Source organism: Pelobates fuscus, chromosome 7 (assembly GCF_036172605.1).
Source record: "Pelobates fuscus isolate aPelFus1 chromosome 7, aPelFus1.pri, whole genome shotgun sequence".
Classification (NCBI taxonomy): Eukaryota; Metazoa; Chordata; class Amphibia; order Anura; family Pelobatidae; genus Pelobates; species Pelobates fuscus.
Genome location: NC_086323.1, coordinates 793,322 through 809,318, shown reverse-complemented (window position 1 = coordinate 809,318; position 15,997 = coordinate 793,322). Strand labels below are relative to the sequence as shown.

Sequence of the window (15,997 nt, the reverse complement as noted above, 5' to 3'; positions counted from 1 at the left end):
TAAATCATTTGCCAGTTGGCTTATCCCTTCTGGAACATCAAAACTGTTACATATCTTAGTATCATCAGCAAAACCTTACCATCAAGACCTTCTGCAATATCACTAATAAAAATATTAAAGATAATAGGTCCAAGTACAGATCCCTGAGCTACCCCACTGGTGACAAGCCCAAGCTTCGAATATACTCCATTGACTACAACCCTCTGTTGCCTGTCACTCAGCCACTGCCTTACCCATTCAACAATATTGGAATCCAAACTCAAAGATTGCAGTTTATTGATAAGCCTTCTATGTGCAACAGTGTCAAAAGCCTTACTGAAATCTAGGTAAGCAATGTCTACTGCACCACCCTGATCTATTATTTTAGTTAACCAATCAAAAAAATCAATAAGATTAGTTTGGCATGATCTCTTTGAAGTAAACCCATGTTGTCTCTGATCTTGAAATCCATGTGCTTTTAGTTGTTCAACAATCCTATCCTTTAACATGGTTTCCATTACTTTCCCCGACTATAGTTGTCCAACTCCTCCATACTACCTTTCTTGTGAATGGGCACAACATTCGCTAACTTCCAATCTTCTGGGACTACTCCTGTAAACAATGATTGGTTAAATAAATCTATTAATGGTAACCACTAAGCTCTTTTAAAAACTTTGGGTGTATTCCATTAGGTCCCATTGACTTATTTGTCTTTACTTTTGACAGTTGAACTAAGAAACTATTTCAGATTAACACCCAATTAAACTACTTAGCATTACGCGATATGGAACAATACATGAGATCCCTCAAACAATTATACTACTCTTTTCGGTAAGAAGGCAGGCGAAGTATTAGCAAACAAATTACGGGCCAAATATCTTCAAACCAAGATTCCCTACCTTACCTCCAGCAAGGGTGACAAATTATATAACCCAAATGATATTGTTAAACATAGAAACATCGAATGTGACGGCAGATAAGAACCATTCGGCCCATCTAGTCTGCCCAATTTTCTAAATACTTTCATTTAAATAATTGGCAAAATAGTATGCAAATCTTTACAACCTGAAACATGACCCTGCTACACATCAACCCTCAGACAGCGAGATACATTATTTTTTTTAGATAAAACACATTTACCCTCTCTCTCACAACAGCAATCCCTAGACCTGAAATACAAACAGCTATTCGATTGCTCCCGAACCATAAGGCCCCAGGCCTTTCCAATTCCTATTACATCAAACTAAAACGTTACCTTACGCTATACCTAACTAATCTCTTTAACTACATTAAAACTTCAGGGACAATCCCTTGTAAAATGTTGGAGGCACACGTAGTAACTTTACCCAAGCCCAATAAAGCACCTACCATAAGCTCAAACCAATACCCCTACTAAACGCAGATATAAAACTGTATGCAAAGCTTTTAGCTCTGCGTATCAAACCACTGCTGACGGCCCTGGTTTCCGCAGAACAAGCAGGATTCTTCCCAGGCAGACTAGTAGGAGACAACACTAGGCACTTTATTAACCTTATTGACTGGGCTAAAACTAGTTCCCAAACGGGGCTAATTCTCGCGCTCGACGCTGAGAACGCGTTCGATCACCTGAATAGAAATTCATAGAACTGACCCTATCACAACTGGGATTCTCCGTCAAATTTATCAAAAGTATCCTGGCTCTATACTCTAATCCCACCGCGAAAGTGTTTAACTCTGGCTTTCTGTCCTATGCCTTCAACATATCTAACGGAACACGTCAGGGATGCCCACTGTCTCCTTTGGTTTCCATTTTATTTCTAGAACCCTTAATCCTCTACATCAAACAGACCTCCACCATCAAGGGGCTTTCTACCCCAGCTGGTGAACAGAAGTTAGCACGATTTGCCGACGACATTTGACTATTCTTAACTCTATCCCAAACCTAACCAACCTATTAGAGAAATATGGTGAATTCTCTTATTATAAAAACAATGTATCAAAGACCTAGGCCTTATCAATAGGACTACCCTCAACAGTCCAATCATAGCTGCAAAACAAACACAACTTCGAATGGCGAAAGACATCCATTTGCTATCCCGGGATAAAACTCACCAAAATGACTCATCTACTGACATCAGAAAATCCCTCCCCCTAATACACAATATAGGCTCAATGCTGGAAAATGGAAGGGTCTAGAGGTGTCATGGATGTGTATCAATACCATCAAAATGATGATCCTTCCTCACATTCTCTACCTCTTCAGAACACTACCCATTGCAATATTTAAAAAAATCACAAAAAAACTACAAACGACGATAAATGCTCACATCTGGAAAAGGAAACCACTACAAATTGCTTATCGCTTATTGTGGCTGCCTAGACTCAAGGGTGGCTTAGGCATTCCAAATGTGCGCAGCTATTAGAAAGCAACAATACTATCCTGTGGCGGACCACTTTGTACCCTGACTGGCTACCTCCGCTAAACACGCTTTCTAGTGATCACCGAGCTACCACAAGCACTTCAGCGGGACTCCATAAGCACTTCCAGCCCTTGCCGCCGCAGCTTGGCTCCAGCTCCCAGTGGGTACACCTCTACTCTAAAGAGTATAGTTGTAAAGCAAATAATTATAGCCAATATAGCATTCCCCCCACACATGAGCCGAGGCTTAATGCTGGGAGTAGATTGTTTAATGCAGGCAAACACTCACAATTTATACACACATTTAAACTCCAAGCAGCCTCATTAACATACAAAAGGGTACATTGAGCACTATAGTACAAGGAAGGGTGGGGTCAGACAATAGCAAGGGCAGATGGGAGATTGAGGAGGGACAGGGCAGCTAGTTTTCCTTGGGACAACGCCCTGCTGGGGAAACAATAGGACAGGAAAAAGGGGGAGGGGGAGAGGCACATACAAGCAATACATTCAACTTACTCCTTCTCTGTGCCTGAGAGATAATTGAGTCAGGAACTGTACAAACTCAATTATCTCCAGATACAGAAAAACACACAATCTCACAACACCCCAAAAGTACCCCCCAAATTCATGGAAACCCCTCAAGAGTCACATCCCTGGATAGCCCTGATCTGAGTGACCATCATATCCAAAAATCACTCAGATCGATTCAGTGGTTCAGCTATTTCATGGAAGTCATGTCTTTTTACACGGCCCATAGTCTTTGGGCAGGAGGCTAGCCAGCAGGCCCCTCCAGGAACACGTGGCACATATCCCAAGGCCTACGCCTATTAAATACCACAACCAAACCAATCTGGTTATCGCTTGAGCATGCATGTGCGGAGTTGCAGTTCATACCTCATTTACTTTGGTCCTGCACAATACCCGCACTTTCACCCTCACCATCCACTACGATTCTCCCCTCTAAAATGTTTCTGCTATCAGCTTTCAAAAGATGGATCAGCACACTTATTCACCCCACAACATTACTCGCACTGGCACCCATCTCCAAATCTCCCAGTAAATGCATGGGGTGAGAAAGTATATTAATGTCAACTAAAGTAATTTCATGTATATATGAATGTAAAATAATTGCAATAAAAAGAAATTAAACATAAACCAGGGCACTGCATGCCGATTACAACATCCGAGCCTGCATATGAATGTATCAAGATGTTCAAATATTCAAACAGCTGATAAAGGTCACAGCTTTCTAAACTTCGTGCCATTTTCTTTCCGCTAAGAAAACATTAGTCACTGCACCCTCTCGCAATGAAAGGCCCTGAAAAGCATTCATGTCTATTTTGAGCTTGTTCGTATATGCTTTATTTTAAGTTGACCTTCAAATGGTAATTCGGTGTAGACAAAGGTACATTTTAAACGTTAGATAAATAAATATTTCATATAAAAGATTCCTTTATTGGTACAAATAGATAAAATAAAATATATATCTACAACGCGTTTCACCTCGCAAGGCTTTATCAAGTAGATAGGAACGGATAAAATAATCAGACTGGCATCTCTTTTCTATATAGGGGACTAATGACAATCAAATTATTTAAATTTCACGCCAAAATGACGTCATATGGGCGGGTCAATAACAATATTTGGTCAGAAATATACAGACATTTGAACTTTTAATTCTTAAATAAGCTATTAAGTCCTTATGTATTATCGCTAGTTTTAAAAAAAACTAGACTTTAAGAAAGTTAAAGCGTTTATTATTATATCACGTGACGTTCGGTATCACTTCCGCTTCATGTGACGCGCAATTTAACTTCCGCGTCACGTGATAATCTCAATGCGAATGTGTGAGTAGTTATTTTCTCCTGCGCAAGTCTAGTGGCATGTGTGAGGGAAGTGCGGTCATAGCCATACCCTCACTTACACGTGGCAATCCACGTCATCTGTATGGGTGGCTACATGTTTCCACATCACATGAGCGGACTTTGAGAGGGAGGAGAAATATAATATCATCTCTCCTTTCTCACATATACAGCCCAGAGCCTTATAAAGAACTGTGCAACCAAATACAAATATTTCTACACAACATCATCTATAGTATTAACTGGATGTGTGGCATTTCTATATATAATAGTTTGGGGATACTATAATAGTATTGGAATAGTGAATGTGTAACATAGGTATATATATATTGATACGTCCCAGGTCCCAGCACTCAATGCTACCTAACATCCATTAATATGACGGTATTTACTGCATTTATGTCTCAGCACCCATCTAGACACCTAGTAGACTTTCTTATCTCTCGTTTAACTGAAGGCTTCCACACAGGTATCCTACACATACCAGCCGGAACTCTGGAATGCCCCAATCCGCACAACACAACCCCAAAGCGGTTGACACCCTCATAGCCCAAGAAGTGGCTGAGGGCTTCGTATTGGGGCCTTTCAAAACTCTTCCATTCATAGAATGGCGCACTAACCCCATCAGTATTGTCACAGGGAAATCTTTCCTTAAACAGAGACTCATCATTGATTTATCGGCACCCCACTCATCGGCCAACCCCAGTCTTAACTCCCTCATACCCTCTGAGGAATTCTCCCTGCAGTACACTACCATAGAGCACACTATTACCGCTATCAAACAAGCAGGGGTTGGAGCCTGGCTTAGTAAGACCGACATTACTAACGCCTTTAAGTTACTACCAATCCACCCCACACTGTGGCACCTGCATGGCATCAAATGGTCTGGGAACTACTATTTTTTCTCCCGTTTAACTTTTGAGTCCAAAAGTAGCCCAACTATTTTCAACACATTTGCCGAAGCATTGTGCTGGTTACTATTGAACATAGCCAGATGCCCTACGGTATTACATTCCCTGGACGATTTCCTACTGGTCGAGGAGAATACTTCCCCTCCTAGTAGTCTCAAAGCTACCACTAAGCTATTTGAGCAACTAGGTGTACCAATCTCCCCTAAGAAAACGGAGGGGCCAGACACAATTTTCACTTTTCTGGGTATCCAATTAGACTCAGCCACAATGCAAGCGAGCCTACCACACGACAAGATAGAGAATATTCTTACTTACATAAACAGCTACCTTCTGCTCGGTACTTGCAACCGCATAGAGCTACAGTCCCTGCTGGGATCACTAAATTTTGCTATGCGCATCATACCTCAAGGCCGCTCCTTTATATCACGACTATTGCATCTTTTTCCACTTTTCCTACATGACACGCACAGGTTGTCCTTAGATGCCCAAGCTACGGCACATCTAAACATGTGGAAGAGATTTTTAACCACTTGGAATGTTAAAAGTATGTTCCTCCCTCAATTGACTGACTCATCTCCTACCATTTGATCAGATGCGGCATCTACCACAGGTTTTGCAGCAATTTTGGGGAATGAATGGCTTTGGGGCAGCTGGCCTTCAGCAGTTCAGGATTTGGAAGGTTTTTCCACTACCTCAGCTCTTTTTGAGATCTATCCCATCGTGGCGGCTGCCGTAGCATGGGGTCATTTATGGGCTAATATGCCAGTGCGTTGTTACTCAGACAACCAGGCAACCTGTCACATCATCAACAAAGGTCGTTCCAAATCCCTTACGATCATGAGATTTCTGAGGAAACTCACTTGGTTGGCAGCTTGTCATAATTTTTTGCTATGTTGTTTCCATGTTCCAGGTATATGTAACACAGTTGCTGACAATTTGTCTCGCTTTAAATTTCAGGCTTTTCATCAAGCACTCCCGTCAGCTGCGCCCACAGCCACCATCACTCCAACATTTCTACAACTCATACTGGACTAGAAACCATCATGCAGCATAGCAGGACATTGTCCCAATTGGCACTATCAAACAATACACACAAAACATACAACAGAGCTTTCACACTATTCAAAAGATTCCTTCTGGAACATAACATCATGCAACCATTTGTTATGACATCTTTTTTGGGTTTTGCTTCTTTTTGCCAACTTAAACTTAAAATGTCATATAACACCATCAAACTCTATCTTACTGACATTCCACACCATATGCTAATCTTACACCCAAATAACAACAGTTTCATGGCCTCTCACCAGATTAAGACCATACTCAGAGGCATTCAGAAATCAGAACCCACACACACAGCCCAGAGGCTACCCTTAGATAACCATATCTTCAAAGCATTGTCTAACCGTTTGACACCAATACAAATTCTATCATCAAAACATAGAATAGGTATACCCCGGTAGTCACCTATGGAAGTGCTGTTTACTGGGTCTTCAAGGATAAAGGCTTAGACTCGGCTGGGCCTCATGTATGCAGTGGACTACTGTCATCACTTCCGAGAGAGATAGGACAGACCCCTGGTTGCTGAAGTAGGAACCCAGGAACTGTTTAAACTATAGGCTTCCATCTGTACCCCATATGCCGTTCATCATCACCAGTGGGAGAAGGTTTCACCAAACCCTATACAAGGTAGTCACCTATGGAAGTGCTGTTTACTGGGTTTTCAAGGATAAAGGCTTAAACTCGGCTGGGCCTCATGTATGCAGTGGACTACTGTCATTACTTCCGAGAGAGATAGGACAGACCCCTGCTTGCTGAAGTAGGAACCCAGGCTGGCAACTCTTACCGATATGCTGTTTGCTGGGTCTTCAGGGATAAGAGGCTGAACCCTGGCCTGGCTTCATGTAGGCAGTATATAACATACATCCTCTAAGGGGGTACCCAAGCTGGCCTGTTGCTGGGTCTTCAGAGATAAGAGGCTGAACCCTGGCCTGGCTTCATGTAGGCAGTATATCACATACATCCCCTGCGGGGGTACCCAAGCTGGCATGTTGCTGGGTCTTCAGGGATAAGAGGCTGAACCCTGGCATGCAATGGACCATTTTCATCCCTTTCAGGGAGAGGTTGGGTCCAACCCTCGGTCACTAAAGGGGGTACCCAGGCTAGCCACTTTATCTTTTGCATTTTGCTGGGTCTTCAGGGCTTAGAGGCTGAAACCCGGCAGGGCCTAAAAAATTGCCTGGTGAGCATAAAAGAAAAAAATCTAGGCCTGCATAAGCAGGATCCTTCCAAACTGCTGTGAAGGACAGGAAAAAAGACTGCCTGATGGGAAGGGGGAGGATCTATTTATACCAGTTTCAGAGTTCTATTTCCTGTCCTTTCTGCCGTGAGGGGAGGAGCTAACCCCATGAGAAAATGCTGCCATAAGTAAATGCTGCCATGAATAATGGTCAGGAAATAATGTTAATGTAGATGAAAATAGATCTAAAAATAGGACTAAATAAGTGTAAAGATTGAGATGAAGGTAGAGATAATAGAAGTGTAGAAAAGAAATAATGATGAAATAAAATAGAATAAAAAGTAAAAAATTAAAATTAATGTAAAAATAAATATAAATAAAAATAAATAAAAAATAAAGTAAAAATAGAATAATAATGAAAATAAATCTTATTTAATCTGTTCCTATCTACTAGATAAAGCCTTGCAAGGAGAAAGGCGTTGAAGATATACATTTTTTTTTTTTATCTATTTGTACCAATAAAGGAATCTTTTAATACCTTGTAAAACTGGTATCCTGATTCTACTATTTCAAGTGAGGACCAAAAGAATCCTAGGTGGGGAATATACCACCAGTGCCATACTCATTGAGCAGTAAGCCTGCTCAGAGAAATGTGAGTAAGTTTCCTCTATTTTTAAGTCTTTTAAAATTCTTTGCTACAGTGAGCACTATAATTGTCATTTTTACTTTCTCAGTATGGAATTATCACCACTGGAAATATCTGGAGAAACTACATATCACACATATCCCAGAAGTGGGGACTATTTCACTTCACACTATATACACCAGAGCTGGATATGGCTCTGGTAAATGTGAGTAGAATATATCTCATCTGCTTCCGTATACATATCGCATTATTTACTGCTTCTCTTTCTTCCTTTGTGTCTTGCATGTACTTCTGAAACGACAAGAACCCAACCCTCAAGAACGTTTTAATCCTATCAAGTTTGGTTGTTCTTTTTAAAGACTTTTATACTCTTTTTATTTCAGTATATCTGTATTTGATCAAATATTTTATCTTTGGTAAATACAAAAAATATATATTTTTTGGTATATTCCAAATTATATTAGGTGCAACCTTATTCTCCTTCTCTTTCTCTAATGAAGTGGTACCTAGTTCCCCAGTGACTTTCTCGCGTTTACGGCACTGTTTGCCCTATGTGTTGGAGATGCGGAGTAGAAGCGGCACGATAGAACACGTATTCTGGGATTGCACTCTACTGCAACAATTTTGGGGAAAGATCAACAAACTCATAAGGGAAGTGTGCAACACTAGCTTAGATCTATATCCAGAAACCTATCACTTGCATATATCCCCTAAACTAAATGGAAACCCCGATAAAACTGTCATATTTAACACTCTTACAATAGCAAAAGCCTGTATAGCACTCCATTGGAAAAGCACCCTCGTTCCACCAATAGATGATGTTATGAAAAAACTGGAACATACATATCAGTACAAAAAAACAATGAGTAAGGTGATAGGCAACCAGAGCAAACACAAGAAACTCTGGATTAGCTGGAAAATAGCAAGAAAACTACTCTTGGCTGGTATCTGAGATAGCAAAAACTATGATAAAAAAAAAAAAAAATGGAAATTTTTGGCCACCTACACCAGTGTGCGCAGTTCATGGGAAAACTGTTTGACGGCCTTTATGTGATAGGGTGGTGGTGTCAGTGATATTTTGGTGCACATAGTTCCTAATGCCACCTGGCAGGACACCTTCTCCGATACAACCCCTACAGATAGATCTGGCCCCCTTACATTCCTGAATGACATATATCGCACACCAGAAGTTCGCATGACGCCTGCGAGACCTGCAGGTACAGCAACATGATCATAGAGCTGCAATGGGTAGGCTGCATGTACCATAACCCACTTACGCCCTGATTTGACTGCATATATGAAAGCACATGCACAACTTTGTCGATTCCCCCTAGAATAACCCCCCTTAAGAATATACTTTTCCACTCTTTAGTTGGTGATTCTTTTCCTTCTATCCCCCCACCCCCTTTTATCTACATCTCCTTTACGTATACAGAGAAGACAAGCGATAAAGACCATATGACGGACATACTATATACGGAAGGAATGTTCCTCCACACCTATAACAGGGTACATCATACTGCTTACGACCACTGAACCATGCTATTACTCAATAAAACAGTGTGTATGACAATGCAACTCAAGCAATATTGCTTATGTTAACCTGGTAACTATGCTATTGAAACCATTATAATCCGTAATGAATGCGGATCTTCTATGTACTGTCTTGTATCCATGTATAACCTTAAATAAAATAATAAACATACATTGAAAAAAATTAAATAAAAGGCCAGAACTTGAAAAGTCAGAGGCTATATCTACACTCACTACTTAAAGGACCAGTGCACCAAAACTACTCCAATTCTCAATATTCCTCTTAGACAAAGGGAATACTGGAGAGCAATAAGAGCAGAAAGTGCCAAATATTGGTTATTTGCCCTATGTAGGTACCAGAGGTGGCCATTTCCCTTAGTGATGCTTCAGAGCAGTGAGCCAGTGCCAAACAGCTGCACAGAAATCAACAGTAACCCAACAAAGTGTTAAATCGGAGAAAATGATGACTTACCTCCATCTGCAGAGCGCCGTGGGAATCAATGAGAGCTTGGATAGCAGCATTCATATTCTGGTGACGCTGTGTGACCAGGAAATGACAATGTCAGACTCCGCCATTCCCCCTATATCTTTATATTATTATTTTAGGGCAATGATTACACACACACATTTCTATTTACAATCTTAAATGTATCTCAGCCTAGTGATCAAATTAGAGGACGTATGATTGCTTAGTGATATCCTCCATTGTGTGCGTCTCAAATTGTGCTTCACTGAAACAATGATCACGCTTGAAATGCTGAATTTTAAAGGAACGCTGTAGCCACCATAACTGCTTCATCTGATTGAAGTGGTAATAGTGGCTGGAGTCCTTGGTGATCTCTTTCTATTCAGCGTTAAACAGTTTTTAATGTTTTACTACTAAACAAGAGTCCATCCCCTCTGTGCTGTTTGGGCTTATGAGGAAATATTAACCTGAGCAGCAATGAGTGTCTGTGATTGGCTGAGAGTGTCAGGTGACCACTTTCAGCATATCACAGCACACACTGCTGTTATGAATCAGTATGGCTAGAAGGAGGTGTGTAATCTCTGACGCAGCCACACCCCCAGTAGGGGCGGAGCTATGGGAAGCCAGGGACCCTCATGTTTAACTGCTGGAAAACGGTTTAAAGGCACCCAGACCATTTCATCTCATTGAAGTGTCTCTGTTCCCTTAGTCCTGCAATGGAAAACATAAGATATGCAATCTATTTGTACATCCAATAATTGTTAAACCATTATACTTACCGTAGGCCCTGGCAAACCTGGCGCTCCCTAAAAAAAAGTAAATATAAAACTATAAATCAATAAAATCAACTTAGAATATAATAGATCATCAGGATTTTACCTGCTTGTGCCAATAAGAAGATGGGAAGAAGAGTTGGAGTTATTTTTGAGGAAAGCAGATGGATTAGCAATTGATAATATACATTTATTGGAAGTTTATTACAAGTTATTATTTAGTTGGTATTTAATCCCGGTAAGATTGAAAAAGATAAATGGTGGTAATGACAAATGTTGGAGCGTCTAGAAGATCGCGGTTCTTTCGTCCATACTTGGTGGAAGTGTAAACAGATCGAGGAGTCTTGGGATAAAATGTTTACCTTAATATCTCTATTAGCAGGTGTAGCAGTACAGCCTAATGTGGCAACAGCACTTCTTCATGTCGATTTGTTGGCATTGCCAGCCGGAATAAGACAAACTCCAATTAGTAAGAAAATGGAAGAGTGAAGAGTGTCTGCATTTAAAAGACATCTACCTTCAAATTTAACATCAAGCCTCAATGGAAAATGGCTACTACTTAACTAACAAATTAGAGAGGCACCCCCAAAAAATGGTCCATATGGTTAAATAAGATAAATCAAATCTTCTCAGATATTTACAAAATAAATCTAATAGTATGAGTATAAACCTTTAGAGGTTATTATCCAAGTAATAAGTATAGAAACATAGAATGTGACGGCAGGTAAGAACCATTCGGCCCATCTAGTCTGCCCAATTTTCTAAATACTTTCATTAGTCCCTGGCCTTATCTCATAGTTAGGATAGTCTAATGCCTATCCCACGCATGCTTAAACTCCTTTACTGTGTTAACCTCTACCACTTCAGCTGGAAGGATATTCCATGCATCCACTACCCTCTCAGTAAAGTAATAGTTCCTGATATTATTTTTAAACCTTTCTCCCGCTAATTTAAGACTATGTCCTCTTGTTGTGGTAGTTTTTCTTCTTTTAAATATAGTCTCCTACTTTACTGTGTTGATTCCCTTTATGTATTTAAATGTTTCTATCATATCTCCCCTGTCTCGTCTTTCCACCAAGCTATACATGTTAAGATCCTTTAACCTTTCCTGGTAAGTTTTATCCTGCAATCCATGAACCAGTTTAGTAGCTCTTCTCTGAACTCTCTCTAAAGTATCAATGTCCTTCTGAAGATACGGTCTCCAGTACTGCGTACAATACTCCAAGTGAGGTCTCACCAATGTTCGGTACAATGGCATGAGCACTTCCCTCTTTCTACTGCTAATATCTCTCCCTATACAACCAATCATTCTGCTAGCCTTTCCTGCTTCTCTATTACATTGTCTGCCTACCTTTAAGTCATCAGAAATAATCACCCCTAAATCCCTTTCCTCAGATGTTGAGGTTAGGACTCTATCAAATATTCTGTACTCTGCCCTTGGGTTTTTACGTCCAAGATGCATTATCTTGCACTTATCCACATTAAATGTCAGTTGCCACAACTCTGACCATTTTTCTAGATTACCTAAATAATTTGCCATTTGGCTTACCCCTCCTGGAACATCAACCCTGTTACATATCTTAGTATCATCAGCAAAAAGACATACCTTACCATCAAGACCTTCTGCAATATCACTAATAAAAATATTAGAGAATGGGTCCAAGTACAGATCCCTGAGGTACCCCCCTGGTGACAAGCCCAAGCTTTGAATATACTCCATTGACTACAACCTTCTGTTGCCTGTCACTCAGCCACTGCCTTACCCATTCAACAATATTGGAATCCAAACTTAAAGATTGCAGTTTATTGATAAGCCTTCTATGTGCTACAGTGTCAAAAACCTTACTGAAATCTAGGTAAGCAATGTCTACTGCACCACCCTGATCTATAATTCTAGTTACCCAATCAAAAAAATCAATCAGATTAGCTTTGCATGATCTCCCTGAAGTTAACCCATGTTGTCTCTGATCTTGAAATCCATGTGTTTTTAGATGTTCAACAATCCTATCCTTTAACATGGTTTCCATTCCTTTCCCCACTTCTGAAGTAAGGCTTACTGGCCTATAGTTGCCCGACTCCTCCCTACTACCTTTCTTGTGAATGGGCACAACATTCGCTAACTTCCAATCTTTTGGGACTACTCGTGTTAACAATAATTGGTTGAATAAATCTGTTAATGGTTTTGCTAGTACACCACTAAGCTCTTTTAAAAACTTTGGGTGTATTCCATTAGGCCCCATTGACTTATTTGTCTTTACTTTTGTCAGTTGAAATAGAACCTCTTCCTCTGTAAACTTACATGTAATAAATGGCTCATTTATCCTTTTTCCTAACTGAGGTCCCTTTCCTTCATTTTTATCTGTAAATACTGAACAAAAATATTAATTGAGGCAGTCAGCTAGACCTTTATCCTCTTCTCCATACTTTCCTTCTTTTGTATTTAGTCTAACTAATAGACATGTGCAATTCATTTCGGTCCGAATATAAATTCGGCCGAATTTCGGGCAATTCGGACAAATTTCGGGCAATTCGGACATTCGGGTACTTCCGAATGTCCGAATTGCTGAAGTGCCGAATTGCCGAGGTCCCGAAGTTCCGAAATTACCGAATTACCGAAGTTCCGAAGTGCTGAAGTGCCGAAGTTCCGAAGTGTCAAAGTGCCGAAGTGTCGAAGTTCCGAAGCACAGTATTGCCTAAGTACTAATATACTTACCCAGTGAAAGAAGAAAAATGTTACATTGTATACAATTTTAAATAAAAAGTATACAAACATAGCCAGGATTCACCTGTAAGCATTTGCAACACTTACAACAATCAAGTAACATACATTCATATAAAATGACAGTGTAATGACAGGAATGAATAAGTAGATAACTCCCTAATTCTCACGGTATTAGGGAGCTATCTACTAAAAGGCTGAAAGACCTAAATTGGTCTTTCAGCCAAATTTACTAATACTAAGTAAAGATTACTTAGTATTAGTAAATTATGTCCCTACTCGCTATACCGCAAGTAGGGGCATGTCTATTAAACAGTGAGCAGCCTGTGGCTGCTCACTGTTAAAAAAAAAAAAAAGGTCCCCCTTCCCGAGCCCCCACCCCTGAGCGGCGGGTGGGGGCCCTAAATTATAATAAGAGGGGGGTTCCTAATGTCCTCCCCCCTGGCCCCCACCCCTGAGCAGTGGGTGGGGGCCCTCAATCCTAAAAGGGGGGCCTACGGTCCTCCCCCCTGGCCCCCACCCCTGAGCGGCGGGTGGGGGCCCTAAATACTAATAAAGGGGGGGGACCTAATGACCTCCCCCTGGCACCCACCCCTGAGCGGTGGGTGGGGGCCCTAAATACCAATAGGGGGGGACCTATTGTCCTCCCCCCGGCCCCCACCCCTGAGTGGCATGTGGGAGCCCTAAAAAAATGTCCCCCCCCAGGTGACTAGGGGTCCCCACAGGCTGCTCACTGTTTTCTAGACATGCCCCTACTCGCGGTATAGCGAGTAGGGGCAAAATTTACTAATACTAAGTCATTTTTACTTAGTATTAGTAAATTTGTCTGAAAGTAGATAACTCCCTAATACCGTGGGAATTAGGGAGTTATCTACTAAGCGGCTGCAATAGAAGTGCCGAAGTCCCGAAATTCCGAAGTGTCGAAGTTGCCGAAGTTCCTAAGTTCCAAAGTGCCGAATTTCCGAAGTGTCGAGCTGCCGAAGTTCCGAAGTGCTGAAGTGCCGAAGTGTTGAAGTGCCGAAGTCCCGAATTGCGAAAATTCTGAATTTCGGAATGCCGAACCGAACCGAAAATTTTCCCCATGCACATGCCTACTAACTAATCCTGGTTTTACTTTCCTTTTCTCATTTATGTATCTAAAGAATGTTTTGTCACCTTTTTTTTACTGACTGTGCTATTTTCTCTTCTGTGTGTGATTTGGAGGCTCTTATAACTTGCTTAGCCTCTTTCTGCCTAATCTTATAGATCATTCTGTCTTCCTTACTCTGTTTTTTTTTACAATTACTAAATGCTAACTTTTTGTTTTTTACTATTTTGGCCACATCTGTGGAGTACCACAGTGTAGAAAATATCTCTGCCCGCAACGGTGTGTATGAATGGGATGTCATCAGATCTCATGATTATAGAATTAATTATTCCTTTAATTCTTCCTCACATCTCACATTCTCACGATACACCAAGCATATTTTCAATATGTACACTATCTATGATTAAGTGACTAAATTCATATAGAAAACTTTGATATGTATTTTTGCAATAGGTGTAAGAAGACAAGAGGAGCGAGGGAAGGTAGACAGGGAAAGCCAAAGGGAAAAGGAGGAGGGGAGGAAGGGACAACTCATTTCTATTCTAAGGCTTTTTTCTAATATTGATCTATCTCATTATTATGTATTTTATAAAGGCAATTTAGGAGTATGATTTAGATAATTAAGTTATATTTTAATATTTAATTGATGTAAGATTTATTTATGCTCTGGTTGGATTTCTCTCTTTGGTTTGTTTTGTTTGCAAAAAAACCCCCCAAACTATAATAACTATAAATCAAGTAAATATATATAAATTGTTTAAAATAATATTGTTACAATGTGCAATATAATAATCACTGATTTACAGATTGTAATGCTGCTGACTGTCTGCAGGTTGAGTGAGGTGAGGAATGTACCCCCATTAGTGAGGAATAGGGGCTGATACAGGTGAGGAATAAGTGAGTAATTAGGACCAGCACCATCTTAACTGCTTTTAAGCCCCCGGGTAAAACGGTACACTGGGGCACTGCCTACACATCCACTCACAGTAAAACAAAAATAAAATATTATTACAATTAAGCGTATATTTATTGGTACTAGAGATTTCCCGAACAGTTTGCCGGGAACTGTTCGCTGGCGAACATAGCTTGTTCGCGGTCGCCACGGCGGGCGAACATATGCGATGTTCGGTCCGCCCCCTATTCGTCATGGAGGTGGGAGGGTCTGGGAGGGAGGGTCTGCTGCTGATTGGCTGGAATGTGTCTGCTGACTGCGAGGTACAGGGTCAAAGTTTACTCAATGATGACGAATAGGGGGCGGACCGAACATCGCATTTGTTTGCCCGCCGCGGCGACCGCGAATAAGCTATGTTCGCAGGCGAATAGTTCCTGTCGATCTGTTCGGGACATCTCTAATTGGTACCTCCAACAAACGCAATACACACAC

General features: G+C 40.8%; 1 protein-coding gene across 4 annotated transcripts in view; it reads right to left on the bottom strand.

The window, feature by feature from the left end:
- COL24A1 (collagen type XXIV alpha 1 chain) overlaps positions 1-15,997 on the bottom strand; it is an 808,926-nt gene that overhangs the window by 61,974 nt on the left and 730,955 nt on the right. For all 4 annotated transcript variants that reach the window (XM_063427613.1, XM_063427615.1, XM_063427616.1 and 1 more), the window contains 2 exons: positions 10,814-10,840; positions 10,041-10,106 (listed from right to left, as the gene is read on the bottom strand). In XM_063427613.1, the coding sequence (XP_063283683.1) occupies positions 10,041-10,106; positions 10,814-10,840 (93 nt within the window). The remainder of the gene's footprint in view (positions 1-10,040; positions 10,107-10,813; positions 10,841-15,997) is intronic.